Source organism: Diadema antillarum, unplaced genomic scaffold (assembly GCF_040938485.1).
Source record: "Diadema antillarum isolate AM-2024a unplaced genomic scaffold, OU_Dant_1.0 scf00000128, whole genome shotgun sequence".
NCBI classification, from domain to species: Eukaryota; Metazoa; Echinodermata; class Echinoidea; order Diadematoida; family Diadematidae; genus Diadema; species Diadema antillarum.
The window spans coordinates 3725515-3744111 of record NW_027271017.1 but is presented as its reverse complement, the minus strand read 5'-3'; the positions used below and the strand labels follow the sequence as shown (position 1 = coordinate 3744111).

The 18597-nt window shown below is 35.9% G+C and overlaps 1 protein-coding gene across 1 annotated transcript in view; it reads left to right on the top strand.

Moving 5' to 3' along the window:
• LOC139720491 (uncharacterized) overlaps window positions 1–18597 on the top strand; it is a 143613-nt gene that overhangs the window by 47801 nt on the left and 77215 nt on the right. Inside the window, exons 5-12 of the mRNA XM_071631845.1 lie at window positions 9311–9424; window positions 10337–10465; window positions 11046–11165; window positions 13982–14095; window positions 14785–14898; window positions 15836–15946; window positions 16733–16843; window positions 17488–17598. Of these exons, the coding sequence (XP_071487946.1) occupies window positions 9311–9424; window positions 10337–10465; window positions 11046–11165; window positions 13982–14095; window positions 14785–14898; window positions 15836–15946; window positions 16733–16843; window positions 17488–17598 (924 nt within the window). The remainder of the gene's footprint in view (window positions 1–9310; window positions 9425–10336; window positions 10466–11045; window positions 11166–13981; window positions 14096–14784; window positions 14899–15835; window positions 15947–16732; window positions 16844–17487; window positions 17599–18597) is intronic.

Sequence of the window (18597 nt, the reverse complement as noted above, 5' to 3'; positions counted from 1 at the left end):
GTGCTACGTAATCACATGCAGGATAATGACGGAAGAAGTCCGTAATGGGCATGTGTTGAATAAAAAATGAAAAAGTTTCAAAAGGACGTGGAAGCAGTTGAATAAAAATGACTGAGAAACAGAGAAGGGATCGAGCTCCAACACACAGAGAAAAGAATTGCCAGTGCACTCCCGTTGTACCAAATTCCTCTGGAGAAGTTTTTGTTTGTTTGTTTATGTTTTTTTATTCATCGAAATGCCGTCACAAGCGAACAAAAATAATGCAGTATACAATTATTGTCTGATGAAAACAAACAAATCCTCCGCTTATCATCACATGGTGTTGTTTTATACTCATCAATGAAAAGCAATGTTCATTTGTAATTCTTTCCAAGATTTTGTTTTTCATTTTACATTTAAGAGACAGAGAGATCGTCAATTTGTTTGTGCTTTTGTGCTTACTTTGAAAACACATGTTAAAAAAGTAATGATTAAAAATAGGTTTAAGGTTGCACTTTGATACGTTCGCTCTTCCTAAGATCCGTTTTTCCGATGTCCAAAGGTTTGTTATTCCGAAAATGGGAAAATAAAGGTTGTAGTTAATTAAGGAGGTTTGTTATTAAAAAATTTCTTATTCCGAAAGTTTGTTAGTCCGAAAAATAAATATTAAGGATCATTATTTTAGGTCCGTTCTTCTAAAAGTGGAAAGGGCCTGATATTCGTTTAGGTGAAAACGGTTATTATGAGGTTTTGAAATTTGGAGGATTTTAGTTGTTAACTTGTTTCTCCACATTTGGATAAGCGAACATGATTTGTCATGTTCCAATTAATAAACCTTTCGATTAACCTTCGGAGATTCCTATCATTTACCGAATAAAAAAAGCTTCATAATTATACGAACTCTATCAATTTTCGTATTGACAAACTGTAATGAATAACGAGCCTCCGAAATGACGCGCTACAAAATGTTTGTTATAACAAACCATATTGTATAATATCGAAGTCACAAACATCCATGCAAGTAATATGGACTTATTGTGTTTTGTTATGACGAAACTTCGCAGTATCGAACCTATTATCATTTCTGACTAATATATATGTAATAATACAAATTCTCCTCGGTAACTGTGTGTAACACAAGGAGCAAACATAGAGGGATTTCTTACCAACGTATTCGTTTGCCCTCCCCAGCTAAACTTCGTATTTCTATAACGGAGCACATTTCTGTTGTCTTTCTATATGTTGATTCTTTGTCATAATTTTAGCTGTGACCATGTTCGTTATAAGCAAACTTTGCATTGTAGACTTTAGGTAACAAATTTAGGACCTGAATCTTTACTTCATGATAACGAAATTTTGATAAATATATTCGTTCTCAAGGATGGACTACGTCACTGAGATTACACGTACGTTTGTACGTTCATTTACGAGAGATGGAAAAATTGTTTTCTTTGATTCCTCAGTATGAGAAGATAAACAAGCTTATATACTTGAGAATTGGTAGTATCTGTTCAGGATTTTGCAGAGGAGTTTGTTCTCGACATGAAATTGCTGTTTGTTGTGAGTAGAATGCGTTTCCAACTCAAAAGAGCTGCATCTTGTTTGTTCCGAACGTCCGTGAGCTACATGCGAACCTCCGTGATGAAAACTATGCTATGTTCGTTGGGTTATAGAGACTGCCTAGATCAGATACATTTTGAAAAGGTATGTTATTATTTGGGAGTGGGGATTGAAGTATGGGATAGTGAAATAAGAGGTCAAAATATTGAGTTTCTGTAAAATGCGCGTAAAGTGGAGAAAGTGTTTAGCGGAAGAGCAATATTTCAACAGAAACGACGAATTTAGTTAAATCATCAGTTGTCTACCATTACGTACAAGTTAAGAGTACAAGCTTAATATTCTGCAAGCACGTACACATGTCCCTTAAGATATTTTGTTAGGATTTTGAACTGAATCAGATCTTTGGAAACTATGTTAAATGGTATTCAAGTGAATGTGCTGTACTATTCCTCACGGACGTTCGCTGCTCTGGACATGGTAAACTTCAGCGGTGAATAAAAACTTGTTCCTCTGGGAAAATCCTAGTATAATTGGGTTCATATTAAAGCTTGAGTTATACGCTTTCAGGTAAGATGGATAATTTGGAGAATTTCCTACTTTTTTAATTTTGCCTTGTTTTGGCTCAATTGTACATCGTTCAAAATTCTGACCCATATATATCTTTATATGCACATGTATGTGTTCAACATTGGCTAATTCACTCATACGACTACTCTCTGTGAGATAGATGACACGTATACTTTACAAGAATGTATAGCGTATACAACAACTTGTACACTCAGTGTAACCCCTTCCCTTGTTTACTTTTATATACTTTTTGTCTCTTCCGTAGATGTGCAACGTTAATTCAAGCATTCCGATTTTTAAAAAAAAGTTATACTCTTTTTGTATTGTTACACATTACGCAGTCATCATTCAGTACATGTAATTCCAGCAATTTTGGAAAAAGGAAGAGGAAGATGAAATAACATTAAACGCGGCAATACTTCATTAGGAAAAAGGAAGAGGAAGATATAACTAACAGTTAACGTGGGCAATACTTCATTTTGGAAAAAAAAAGAAAGAGGAAGATAAACTAACATCGCATTTGTGTTTATTCCCAAGCACACATACAGTGTACACAAGTGATATTATATTATGAATAAACAGTTATTTGAATTAGCGGTTACAGTATTAAAATATACGTCATGTACAAAATCGGGTTCAGCGCTACTTTTCAGCACAATCCGCCGCAGTTTTTACAATGCACTTACCTTATTGTACACGCGTAAGTAGGGCCTACAGAATAATGTACATTGTAGATCGTACAAAATAAAACATTTTCAGTGATATTACATCAAATAAAATTGTCATTATGATTATTACAAGGAATACTCTTGAAGTTGTGATTGAAAAATCGCATATTTTGCTACAATTTTTTGTGTTGTTTGAAGGTTTGATAACAAATAATTCAAATTTACGGGAATGGAAATAACTCCTTTGTGTTAACGACGACGAAACTAAGAAATAATATACTATCAACACTTTTTTCATGAAATTCGTCATACTGTGGTATACATAAGGGACGGTCCATAACTGAACAATAGGAATAGTATAAAAACGTGTGTTTTTTTTTACTCTTTGTCATTCTTTATCATTTTGTTGGGAGTAGGGAGTCATTTTACAATTACATGTATGAAGTCTATATTGCTTACTCAAGCTAATCATGTTAAAGAGTTTACGATTGTAACTGATCTGCTACACACAATACACTGATTCTATTGGACGCACATTTGTGATTTTCTCTGTTTCATCAGAGTGACTTTGAGTTTTGTGTTCTAACAGTAATAGTATACAACATGTAGGTGTATATAGCTTGTATAGATAAATTAGAATACATACACGTAAATATATTTCTATGCAATGATATACAACTTTGTAATGACACAAAATAATGTAACACCGCAAACAATAATGATAACCAATATCTTTTTACCGCCTTTTCGAGATAGATTCAAAGAAATCGACAATATACATGTATTTACTGAAATAAACAAAAGGAATGCAAAACCAAAATAAAGAATAACAAACAACAATGATGTGATCACCATACGATTTAATTAAATGAAATCAAGTTAATGTACATATACTTTTGGAACAAAATGGCTTTATGATATTTTGGCCTTAACACAGTATATCACATTCGAATTTGTACATACAACATCATAACAATTTATACATACAATGTTGATTGTTTTGTATTTACACAACGGTTTTTTTTTTTTGCTATTTCTCATGCACAGTACAACTTTTGTTTGCAATTGTAAATTCTAACCAAATGAAGCATTCGGCCCCATGTAACTGCACTCATGGTATAAGTACAAAAATAATGTAAGCACATACAGTGTATGCATAATATCCCATAAACTAAACTTAAAATGTATACACGCGTGCGTTATACAAGTACATTTGTATGATTAGCTACATACTGTACACATGCACAAATTGTACGTGCAATGTGCATTCATGCACTGTCTCCATAATACGAATGGTGATACAAAATGTATACCTGGGTATCTTGGATTTTCCGTAGACATTCTGACTACATAAATGAATACTTGTAACGGTGTAATGCAGTTTATCCATTTATGTAGACCTATCAACTTGTACAATGCGTACACTTTATACATTTGTATATTGGTCTACCTCAAACGCATGATAGTAGTCAAAAGTAGTCATTGTACAATAACATTGTGCAACGCGATATTCCAGAGGATGGCGCACTTGTTTACAAATCAATTTGCTCTCAGAAGATTTCCAAAGACAAGTTATTGGATTTTTGCAGCCATCGCATTGTCCGTATTGATTACAGGTACGTAATTGACCAAAAGCGTTTCTTTCCCTTGCCCTATATCAGGGCAGGCCGCAAAGAAGATTGTACTAGTCTTTGATCAGACTCCGGCGGAATATTGGACTTTTTTAAAAACTTTACACAGCATGTGTCATAAATACCTTAATTTAAATAGTGTTCGAATACATGTAGTTGCTATCCTCCCTATACGCAAAATAGACATTTACGTTTCTCTTACACACTGTATTTCTTTTCAGAAAATAATTCATGCAGTTTTAGTTTATGGCTTCTCTTTCATTTTACGATGTTTTATATACTAAACCATGTATACATGTATGCTTTGACTTCATTTCTGACATCTTTATCTGTTATCTCCTTCATTATCTCTCACTCCTCTCCCTCTTTCTCTCTTGTCCTCCCTACCCCTCCCTCTCCCTCCCCCCTCCCCTCTCCCTCCCCTCCCCCTCCCCTCCCCTCTCCCTCCCCTCTCCCTCCCCTCCCCCTCCCCCCTCCATCTCCCTCTGCGGTCCTCTGAGAACAGTGGAAAATTTGAGTGCCCATTGCACTCACGAATATTTTCGACCAACAATTTCATTTGTTTTCCCCCGTTGTTTTCTTTGACTGCCTGTAACCGTTCCTGTAAAAGTCAGGACAGAATTGATGTCCTTCTCGCATGTCTATATTTGAAGAGTTTGTTCGCAAAAACCGATCAGTCCAATTTTGAAGATTTTGAAGTACGGTCGCTGTCATAAAGTACAAAATAATACCTTTTAAATGATATATTGGTCACTACATATAAAGGTACATTTTTGAAGTTATGGTCAAAAGAAGCAAAAATTGTCTTATTATTCTCTTTATTTTTCTTGGCCTTTTTTGCGAACAATCTCTTCATTATTTGCTACCTTCGAGCATTCACAATTCTTACTGTATCTTCATACAGACGATGGTATTCCCTTAATCTGCGTGCAACGAGACGTTTTACGAACATTGTACATTCAAACGTTGCACAAGATAATGCCTTCTTCATTCGTGAATAAAGTATCATACGTCAGATTGAATTGAATTGAATAATTGAAAAGGTGCTTTATTGATCATTATCCATCGCAGCCCGGAGGCTGAATTACAGACATTGTTAACAAAGGACCATGAATACATTACAAATATACCAAAGATACAGCGTAGCACATAATAAAAAATACATAAAACAACAAGAAATCAATCATATTCATCTTAACATTTGCACAATGAGATCAACCTAAAATACAAAACAAACTCAAATATTACAATTGCAGTGTCTACATTATACATGATTTTTATTCTCAATATTATAAATAAATTGAGTTCACATGTACAATGTACAAGTGTATGTTAATTGCGTATGCCGGTCATTTATACTTATTGATGCAGATATTGTTTTATTAACAAAAATAATTACATGTAGTTTGATTCAAAAAATATTTTCTCACAATCTTTTCTTCTAAAACATTAGCTCTCATATCAAAATACATTCAATCTACACACAGCACTTTACATCAAATCTCTGAATCAGATATCATACTTGCGTCAATTAGAAATGATACGATGAATTTACGGGTTACAGCTCGTTATTCCGAAGGTTCGTTATTCCGAAGGCTCTTCAGTCCGAAGGTTTGTTTTTCCGAATTTCATTTTCGGATGAACAAATCGTCGGAATAACGAACCTTCGGAATAACGCCACAAATGTTCGGATTAACGAACCCTTTTTCATTTTCGGATTAACGAACCTCTGTAGGTATAGGGAATTTGTGTGTTTAGGATTAACGAACCTTCGGAATAACGAACAGCACCCGAATTTATGTAGACCACAATGTACATCCACTTTTCCTACTGCATGTTGGTGTAGCCTGATTCACAATGATGGGATTACTTGTAGGTCTTGTCATACGACATCTGTATTTATTTTTTTAATCGGTTTTCTCCCTCTGTGAAATTCATGGGTGAGATTGCAACTGCTGAATCATATACAGTGTAATGAAAATGTCAGCATTTAGTGACATTAGAAAGTTTCATATATTGCTTCCTGGCAGCGACTTTGCCACCAGTCTATCCCAACAGTAGTTGTCATATATAGTTGCCGGCAGTGATACGATGAAATTGGAACAAAATTAATGCTCAGGCTCTGAAATTCTTGCATTGTACATGTACAGTATGTTAAGTAGGCCTACACTGCCCATAATTATGCTTGTTAAAAAAGAACAAAAACTATTTTTCAATATGCTTCTTAAAAAATCAAATCGGCTATTGCAATCTCACAATTATTTTATTGTACAGAAGGAAACAACCACTAAAAAAAGTTGTCACAGCACATCTTCATCCTTCTGCTCCAATAATATCTTGATTTCAATCATTTGCTAATTTGACAGGGCCCAGTTCTTCATTTTGTATGATTATGATAGCGACACGGGAAGAAGACTACCCGTATCGTGTACAAAATGGTATACTAGTACAGTACGCCGACTGAAGTGATGATCTTTTTCTTGCATGTGCATGTGTGTGCTTGCGTGTCTTTACCAAGATATTGATTTGAATTCGGCATCTCGTAATTAATCGATGCCACCGCAGGACGGGGGGGGGGGGGGGGGGGGGGGGGAAAGAAAGAAAGATATGCGAACATGTAGATCATGGAAGGGGGCAGTGGTTAATTCCTCAGCTCTGTAAAACGCAGGTACTATAGTGTAACTCCGAATCTTAAATAATTGCTAAATGGATTTATGGAATTTTATACTAATCACTAGTCACCCCATTATACGAATGGTGATACAAATGTAAACCTGGGTAGGCACGTGTCTTAGTTTTTCCGTATGCACATTGTACAAGTAGGTCCCTACTTATTAATGGACGAGTAATACTGATGATTCAAAGCACCATCTTTAACAATTAATGGAGGGAAAAAAATAATAATCCATCTCAGTGCCGAGTAGACAGGTGGAATACGGTTGTTAAAGAGTAATTACTCATTTTTAAGTGGTTCCTATAATTATTCACACCACAATAGTGTCTAAAAACTGACGATGTATTCTCTACATGTATTTTGCCCCTCTGACCTTTAACGACAGCTGATTAACTTTCAATGCTTAAAGAATATAATGTAATCAAATCCAGCAACATAATATACATTTACATGTATTTGTATTTGTATATTACATTTTAAAAAAGTGTTATAAAACTATTCATTTCAGGGTAGTTTCGAGCAGGATAGATAAATTCATTTACAATGACCAAAATAGAGTCTTATACTTACAATCACGTCAGAGCAAATCAGGTGAATATGTATATTTTAAAGTACAGTACCTACATGTATAGCAATTATGTGTATATCCACAAGATACATGTATATAATATACATGTAAACAGCTGTAGGCCTACAGTGTATAGTGTGCCTTGTTAAAATATAGTCCTACACAATGTACCTTAATTGTGTCGATGATTCATGTAGACTTTACTTGTAAGAATGATAACATGCATAACTCAAATGACATCTTGTTTATGGAATTGATTTCATTTTGCTTCGAATCCTTTATACGCCTGCATTTTCAGGCCCTTATACAAAACAGTCGATGAACGAAAAGAAAAGAAAAAACCTTTATTTTGCTGATATTAACAATATTTCCATTTCACCCCTTTTGGAAATGACACAATGAGAGAAGTTTATAAACAATGACTGATTATACAGTACATGCAGTTCTTAGAAACTTATTTCTGTTCACATTTTACACTATTCTAATTGATTTAATCAACGTGTTTTCTGAAAGTATAGTTATCTACAAGCTTGAAAAATTTCCTGCCATCATGCCATACACATCGTGTTTTAGCACGAAATGTTCTATCACGCAACCATTCCCTAATACGTGAGATCTGAATGCACATGTGACTATGATGTCTCCGCGATATACAGTTTGTACATGTATCGACGGTCTCATGCTTTGTAATATTACTCCATCACTGAGTGTACATAAATGTAGGAGCAAGCGAGTTAAAATTTGGATCATTGATTATGTCTGTAAATTGTTCGATGTGCATCACCCTATTGGCAGATTATTCATGGACAAAATGCCTTCCTCCGATGAGTACGAAGCCAGGACAATAACAATACAATGTTCATAGATCAACCCCCATTCAGATATAGGCCTACAGTGTATATCTCACACAGTCTTTGTGACATGTACAAACTCCCTCTCAGTGCCGACATCAGTGTACATTGTGCATTTCACAGCTGTACTATGCATGCTTATCTCACAAACTCGGGACCACCGTGTCAAAATGCCGATACACTGTTTATAATACAATTGTATAAGCAATATTCCAGCGGTAATGAGAGGTACAATAGTCTGATGATGTACTGTACTGTACAGTCTGTTATAATATGATGTCAACCTGCTGAAACATGCAGATCTCTGCATTGTTGTATAGCTTTGCACATCAGCATGAGAATTAACAGAAATATCTTCAGTGTTTTATCATTAACATATGAGGTTCATTTTTTGTCTATCAGAGCTTTTAGAAGCTTTGGAACACTTGAGGGGCAAAGATATTGAATAATTATGATTATACAGTCAAAACGTACTTTTCTTATGTGGTAACAATTCTCATATTTGTTTATGCGCAGCGTAAACCAAAGCAATCATGATAATCAGAATAATCATGTACAATTGTATCAATGTTATTCATCCACATTAAAAAGGTGCCACCCGCTGTTACGCTGAATGCCTTTTTCATTTTCTTTTTTTTTTTTAATTTTTTTTTTGCTTGTTAGCTCATGAAACCCAACAGTGCTCCCCTTTTGAAAACGTGTCGCCGGTCATGACATAATCATTATAAACATAATTGATATGATCATGTTGATGATATCACCATCATTGCAATCATCATTGTTGTCAACTATATTCTTATTCTTCTGCACAGATGCATGCGACAGTACGCCATGTCAAAACGGAGGAACCTGCATTCTCCTCTCGGGAGCTTCCGGCTATGTCTGTCTGTGTGCGACTGGATACCAGGGAGTGACGTGTGAATCACGTATGTACAGTACAAAGTAACAAATTCTTGATATATTACAGAATGTTAAAAGGATTGAGAAGAGTTTAAATACATTTTCGACTTTTTGTCAAATTTGGTCATCCTCAAATACAGAAGAATATTTTTGTTTTCAAGAATACTGCACTCTTTACATAAAAAGAGATATTTCTAAAGATATCAACAAAATCATGACTATTGCATATAAGTGTGATAATTATTGTTTTCTTTGTTTGCAGCAGCTTAAATCGCAAATATCTCACATTGATAAAAAATAGTACACCGGTATACTGCTACTTTGTAGCTTCTGTTCACGAAAGTTGAGCCCTATTGATTACAAGTTATACCAAACTAAACTAAAATTCGAATGAATATTTACGTTTCCTTTGTTTCAGTTATAAGAGATATCTTCATAACAATGTAGTAAAGATATATGTATAGAAAACTAAGACGCGAAAACGTTGTCTCCCAAGCTGAGAGCTATGAGGGATTAATTTGGCTACGGGGATTATTACTTCTTCTGTTTTATTTGTTTTTTTCGTGCCAGGTCTTCAAAGGAAGTTTGCATTTTTGTATACTGTTCTAAATGAAGAACGGTAATATCTTAACATTTTATTTTGAATCAAAATGCTTCTACCTAATGGACTTGGAAAAAAAAACTTTCGGCATAGAAAACAGTGAGAAAATATTGTTGGGTTTGTGAATTGACTATATACTTTATGTGGATTATAAATCATACGTGTATATTCACAGCAAGATTACGTGTTAGACGATGAATCCTGAAAAAGAAAAAAAAAAGCAAGCATATGTTTCAGAAACTCATTCACTCTACATACAAGTTTACCTGTGAATTGACTGTAATTGACTATAATCACATGAAATAATTTAATCCCGCACGGCTTGATTTACTTTCAGAAACGGGAGCCTGTAGCAGTGCGCCTTGCCAAAATGGCGGGACATGTGTTAATGAAGTGGACAGTCAAGGCAGGGAGGTCTACAGCTGTTCCTGTACGACGGACTATACAGGATTCAACTGTCAGACATGTAAGCTACATTGCTTCATTGTTGTTATTTTTGCGTGTTTACATGATTATTTTGTGTGTGTACATCAGTTTTCTGCATCATCATTGCTTATAGCAGCAATTCGTTTTTTTCGTTGTTTTTTTTTTGTTTGGTAGACTTTTTGTTGCAAATTCAAGATCCACTCTTGAGATAAAGAGTATAGCGATAATGATGATAATAATAAAATACAAAATGAATGTAAATTGATTAATGAATAAGAAACAAAATATGCAGTTTGGCTCCAAAGAGTTGCATGCTTTCTTGATACAAGTAATGTACTTGCATACGATAAATCAGTGATTGCATTTAAAAAATAACAAAACTTGAATCAATACTTATTTTTATTACTCGAAATCATTACGACTACAATATACCACACCTGCCAGGTGGTGCGCGTTTATTCATTCTAATGACATGGATATGAAAGTTTAGAGACTTGTACTAGATGGTCCATACTCCTTGCAGTGATTTAAAAAAAAATATGTATTTTGCATACTTTAATAATATTTTGGTGGTTTGGTAAAAGATCGTCATTTTTCTCTTTCTATAAATTTTATCTCAGTCTTTTCACAAGAGCCATGTTTAAGCGAGCCTTGTCAAAATGGAGGGGTGTGCACCGAGGCATTAGGCCGATACACCTGTTCTTGTCCCACTGGATGGTCCGGCGTCACTTGCGAAGAAGGTAAGAAACGATTTCATGTTCATCACACTGCTGGTATAGTCCACTATCTACTAGCTCGATGTGTGAGGAAGTGAGTAAACTGATCATGCTTCAAAAATTATCACACAGTAGGCGCGGTCAGACTGGCAAAAGATCGCGAAGTTTAAGATCGCGATCTTTAAGATCTTGAAGTTTTGCCAGTGTTTATGTAGCTCGGTGTGTGAGGAAGTAAGTAGGGTGATGCTTCAAAATTTATCACAAAATGCTCATCTAGCTCGGTGTGTGAGGAAGAGAGTATAAACGCAGAAATACATAGTTCTGTGGTAGGACCATAGTGGTTTGGCAGGGGCGGATCCAGGAATTCTGTAAAGGGGGCGCAACTAATATTTCTCATACCACTTCCGGGTTTCATTTCATTTTTTTCTTTTTATTTCTTTTGTTTTTAACTATGAATTAAAGGGGGGAGGCGTGCGCCTCTTGCGCCCCCCCCCCCTGGATCCGCCACTGTTTGGTTTCTATGCCCGTTGTTTAAGTGCATTATTTTGTTCCTATCAATATCTTTCTCCCTCCCCTCTCTGAGTCTCGTTATCTCTCGACTCTCTCTCTCTCTTTCTCTCAGTTCTTGCCAGGTGTGGTGTGTTTGCATTGATCTCTAAAACAATAAGAATGATTGAGGTCTGCATCAAACAGCAATGAATGTTCTGGACCAACCTCACATGTGAGGGGCGAGGGGCGGGGGAGGGGGGGGGGGGGGGAGGGGTCACAGAACTATTAGAGTTCTGCACATAGAGATGTAATCTCTATGGTTCTGCACCACACTGCACTGCGGGAGTTTGTTTCGTCTGCATACGACTCGACCTCGCAACATCTGATGTTTGACACATTCATATGTGTACCCTGTCCTAGTGCCTTGTTTATAAATGTTGTAAGTTCTTGAACTTCATGCTGTATTAAGAGTATTTATTTCAACCTTATTATAATGCGTTTTGACTTAAGTAGAATAATTATGTCAATAGATTCCCCCCCCCCCCCAAGTTGTGCGTACAATGTAGTCCCATGCATTCAAGACAAAGCACACTTGGTCCAAAGCCTCAATCGTGATAGCGTTACTATCCGTCTTCCTAACGTTTCCTTGTTTACAAATTATGTAAGTTCTCGAACTTCAGGTGGTGTTAAGGGGATATATTTCAACCTTATTATTACGCATTTTGACTCGTTGGAATAGATCTAATTATGTCCAAAGAGTTTTTTTTTGTCCGTAGTCCCATGCATTCAAGTTTGTGTAAACTTTAATGAAGCACACTTCTGAATACTATAGAATTTCTAGTCCAAGGTAAAGGCAATTCTGCAACACAGGCTCGTCATTTAGGCCTGCTGCCCTCGACCATTTCTCCGGATAAAAGCTCTTCGGGGAATGTTGCACTGCTGGAGCTACAGAGTCTCTGGCTCCACAAACCCTGTCAGCAGATTCATACAACTGTAGAGCTAGCTAGCTCAGTAGTAACCCTGTCGCGGGGCGCTGTAACACAGTAACAGCCCCTTTACGGTACGTATTGGTCCGTATGGGGTCGCTGCTGCGGTTAGCTCAGTAGCTGCAAAGTTCTGTGTCACTGTCAGTGCACCGCCCCACAAAGCCAAATGAACAGTGTTTACACGCTGCTGAACTTGAAGCTTTTTCAAATTAGGTGGTGAACTTGTTGAAACGAGATCCTCATTCTAGTCAATCAGTGTGACAGTAATATAATTTTCTAATGATTTCAAATTTTGTTTCAGATTGATATTTAAAATCTGTCTGTATGCGACTGCATAGCAGCACACACGTAAGCCCCTGGCCCTACTATAAAATTTAGTGATTAAAGGACAAGTTCACCTTCATAGACATGTGGGTTGAGTGAATGCAGCAATATTAGTAGAACACATCAATGAGAGTTTAAGCAAAATCGGACAATCCGTTAAAAAGTTGTGAATTTTTGAAGTTTCTGCTCAGTCACGGCTGGATGAAAAGACTACTATAGCTTGTGATGTCACATGAGTGTACAACGATGTAAAGAAAGAATAAAGAAAATTCAACATATTTACATTTTTTCTCGCATAATAAAAGAACACTTCTCTCTTTCAGAAGGCAGGGGGAATAATATTACTCTTAACATACGTCAGTAGCAAGTCAAAGAAATGTGCACTTATTCAAAAAGTAAAGTTTTGTGAAATTATCTTTTTATTTTCCTTATACTGGTATAGTTGTACGCATTTGACATCATACACTGTAGTAGTCTTCTCTTCCAGCAGTGACTGCGCAGATACTTAGAATATTCGTAACTTTTGATCGGATAGTCCAATTTTCCTCAAACTTTCACTGATGTGTTCTACTATTAATATTATTTATATTGCTGCATTCTCTAAATCCTTATGTGGGATGAAGGTGGACTCGTCCTTTAGATATAATACAAGAAACTTGACTGAGATGCGAATGCCACAAAAAACAAACAAGCAAACAAACAAACAAACAAAACGACAACAACATACACACTCTGTAGACAAATCCACAACTGGGGTCTCCATCATCATGATTATTGTTCAGATTTTGATAAACTTAAGTGAGTTGAAGGAAAATTTAAGATCGAAGTGTATAAAGTGAGTACTAAAGGAGGTAAGCAGTCTTGTTTCTCACCTCAATGTAGTCAAATTTGTGAGTATGTGTGTATACATCTTGTTAGAATGCAATTATGCAAGCATTTCTGCTGTGAGTACAGATTCCCATTGTATATTATCACTAACCGACATTAAAACCTCAAAGCTACATGTATATTTATCTGTATTTCCTTGATGACTTGATAAAGGTGATGCATGTGCAAGCGATCCGTGTCAGAATGGTGGTGTTTGCAACAGTTTCACCAACCCAACATTTTACACATGTTCTTGTACTGGATGGAGTGGAACCAACTGTGAACTAGGTAAGCATAGTATTATGCATCTCGCCATACGTTAACATAATAATGATAATTGCGCACTCCATCTTTTCAGAGATTGTACAATATGTAGCTGTATCCCTGTCGTGTATTGAACTAAGGATTTTGTGCATTGGATGACAATGAGAACTTACGAAGAATGCTTTGGTGAGCTTCAGCACAAGCATACCAGAACACACCCAAATACAAGCACACTGTATTTAAGCACTTGCAAGCTTTATTGCGTCAGTGGCCATCAAACACTATTATTAGTATCTGCTGATTTTTTACTATCTCAATTTAATCCGATTAGAGCTTTCTGTCAATGAGGAAGTCGAAACCTCATCCCTTGCCTGTAGGTTATACATTCTTTTAAAATCTCTTTTTATGTGTTGGCTATAAAAGTTAGAAAATATTCACCAAACATGTTTACAAACAGTCAGTGAGGAACTGCCGCTCAAGCCCCACTGGCTTAAATTTTAATCAATTAAAGATGAATGAATTGTATCATATTATAGCCCAAAATTTGTTAAATGTTACAACATGCACTCTAACTGAATTATGTCATTTACAGGATCACTCCAGTATCATGCCTGTCCCAGTCAATATCCTACATCTTGGCATCAATACACATGAGATGATGAGAGTGGATGGAAACAAAGTGTCTTTTTCAATGTTCACTTTTGTTTGTCTAGGACAATGCAATGCAGATCCCTGTCTTAATGGAGGAACCTGTACAGATATCAATGGAGGATTAGATTACGCATGTGAATGTGCAGCTGGGTGGGTTGGGTCAACTTGCAACATAGGTAAGTCTTCCTTTCCGTGATTACATCTGAACCTTGCTAGTTGACTACACTTTGTAGCATGTACACGATTGCATAAGAGTAACAGATTTCTTCAAAATATACTTTAATATAAATCTACTCGAGTACATTGTAATTGAGGAAATCAAATGATATTGACAGTGATAGTTGAAAAACAGTTATATTTTACAATGTAGCTTTGTCAGAATTGTGTTTGCTGATGTGATCCTCTTCAACTTTTGGTTGAACTTCAGTTTGATAAGATAGCATTGCTGTTTTATAGTGTTAGGAGATGAGCTGTTAGCACTGAGAGCTGCATGAATGTTTTGAACATTCAATGATTTTATTTCCCTCTGCTTCATTGTTCACAAAGAAAAAAAAATATCCATGGTGTGATTTACTTAAAAATCATATATTCAAAGTTCTGTAAACACAATTGGTAGGCAATTGTTAAGTAATCACACTCCTTGTCTGAAGTTTATGATTGACATGGTTGAAATCGTTGTACATGTAAAATATAGTGGAGTGTATTAAGAGGTTACATAAATTGGCATGGTTCAATTTGAAGTCTGGACATCAATGATGTCAGTAAATTTATAATGCAGTGGCACATAAATGCACATAAATTGCTTTTGCACTTTTGCAGTGGTAGCATGTCATTCACATAATGACAAAAATACTAACAAAACAACTTTGTTGGTTTCATAATGAATTTGATGGCACCAACTTGTCCAAATAATATGATGGCTGTACACAAGGCTTGATGTGAATGAGGCTTTTGAATAGCTTTGAAATAGTATGGTCACTGTAATATATGTACTGATCCAATTTAGGATATTATATAACATGAAAAACAAAGAAAATGAGATGAATTAAGAAATTAGCCTCACACTCTGTCGTTAATTGTGTTGTCATCTAAACACTTTCACGTTTTATGCAGTGGATCCTTGCCTTAGTTCACCATGCAACTCCAATGGCATTTGCCAGACTTTTGAAAACACATACGTGTGTACTTGTGACGTCGGATGGGATGGCTTGCAGTGTGATATACGTAATTATGCACATTTTTGTTTGTTTTTGTTTTTTTGTTTGATTCACAGCACATAAAATGTAATTAGACTTGCTTTGTTCAATATAGGATAAATGGTTTTGGTCTCATGATCCAATTAATTTACAGTAAACTGCATAAATTTGATAGTCTGAAGTGATCAATTTGACACATATGAGATGTAAATATGCAGTCAACTTTGCTTAAATCAAAAGTCAACCTTGCATTGATCAAGTAATCGCCTTTAATAGTCGAAGGTCTTTTCAGGTTCTCTTCTCTATGTATTCTATTCATCTAAATCCCTCGTATACAGGTTGAATTTTCTTTCGGTTGCAGCTATTATTTTTCAGTCCAAATAGATTTAACTGAGGCAAAGTTGACGGTAGGTGTATCGGGAGGAAAGACTTCTCTGAAAGTAGCCTTGTTACATGGAAAAAGACTTCTTGTAGATTTAAAATGCTTTTTAAGGACTCATGTCATAATTAATTACCTGTCAAACTGCATGTGTTTACATTGATAAAAGAAGTCCTGGTTTGGTTTTTTCCAGCAATTTTAAAAAGCATGTAAGAAGTGAAACTACTGTATAGGACTAATCTTACTCAAAACCTTAATTTCGGTACTGGGTGCATGAGAATACATGGATTGAAAATTGAGATTAGATTACAACTCTATAATACTACAAATAAAAATAAAGCATGTGTGGTCACTCTAATTTGCATGAGAGAAAAAGGATAAGTTTGTAGTTGCAGTGTGACTCACTAAATTTTACACTACCGTTTGCTGTTACAGCTAACCCGTGTGAAAGTAATCCATGTTCTGAGAATGGCACGTGTCATAATAATGACACGAGCTACTACTGTGAGTGCAGTTCTGGATGGATTGGCCAACTGTGTGATGTCGGTATGAACTCTCCTCCATAACATTAGTTTAACTTCACTTTTCTCACAATACTGCACTCTCTTTGGAGATGTGATGCACATGACAATGACACGGTCTTGTTTTGTTTTTATTACATGAAAAGAATATCTGTAGAATGTATCGATACTTGCATTGATATTACATTGTCTTTCCAGGAACATTACTGGCATACTGTTTGTATTTGTGTAACCACAAGTTACTTACATGTATATGATATGGTTCAGCTTTGCTGAAAAAAAAAAAAAAAAATAGTGACTGCTTGATATAATTCTGTCATTTAAAATCATACCTACAATTGTACTGTAGACTTGAAATGGTCTATGCTCAAAAATGTTACATAATTCTCACAAACAATAGAGTACCAGGTAGCCAATAAAAATATGTCAGTGATTGTTTGAATGAAGATATTGAACTTGAGTAATTCCATATTGTTGTATTTCAATGTTTCTAATCAGTACATACAATTGTACATGGTACAAATTGTACATTGTTTCATTACATCACTAAACCATTGTGGAAATTTAACAGTTCACAGAACGACAACATACAATGCATCTTTATATTGACTGGACTAATAACAGTAATTAATAAGATGTGTACATATAACACCTGATTTTGTTTTTCAGCTGACCCATGTAGTAGTGTGCCATGTGCTAATGGAGGAACTTGTTTTGGCAGCCAGAACGGCTTCTCGTGTGGCTGCCCATCAGAATTCATCGGTGACACATGTGAAATTGGTAAAGTTCTCCTGCAGGAGATAGTATGCTATGCACCGAGCAATAGTCCACTGGCAATTGCTCTAAATCATCACAGTATTGCTAGTCCTTGAAACCTACAGTACTCTGCCTGCATCTTCACTGCTGTTCCCCGTAGCATTTAGATCCATCTGGCATTTTAGATATTGAATACAAATCTGCTTGCACATCTTGCTCTCTTGGTGCTGTTGTGATTGTCAAGTTCTTTTTTTTCATTGCACCTGTTGCTGATCTTTTCTGTTTTGGTGCTCTTTTCTTGCCTTTCAAAAAGCCTCCTCACTCTTCCTGGGTGTTGCACAATATGCAAAGCGTTTTGAGGGATTGAGTCAAAAAGGGGCTTCGTTTGCAGCAAAACTTTGTCATGGTTGCTCACCTCTCCTTCTTTTCTGAAGGCTTATTGTTGGGGGTTGCTTTTCTTTTTTCCACTTTTTTTTTTCTCTGGCTTTGGTTGAGAAAGGTCTTGATGTTTTGTTCTGTTTTCATGAAGGGGAAATTTTCTTTCACAATATTTAAAGCTTATGAATGTGCATGTGTCCTTAGACTGAAATGGTTAAACGTGGCAAGAACCATGGTTGCTGTTTTTCCCCCCTCAAAATATACACTGTTATTTTAATAGAAAGGAGATATTTTCTTGGGTTGGTGTTTTTTCTTCTTCTTTTTTTAATTAGACACATTTAATGTTGCTATGGCTCAATCCTCTTCTTCTCATCCACATCTTTAGTTGCAGCTGTTTGTCCACATTGTAATTTATCTCCTGAACCCTCCAATGTACCCTCGTGTATAATCCCATACATTCTCCATACAGATACAGTATCTGTGTTTTCTCTCATGACTTAGGTCAGCATCTGGAAGTTCTACGTCTTCTATTTCTGTGGATCAAAATCATCATTTTTTCTCCTGTTCTCCCCATTTGTTTCATTTTGCAGGAGTCCATCCGTAAACAGTAACTGACTCGCCTCACTGCCAGCATTATCACAAGAC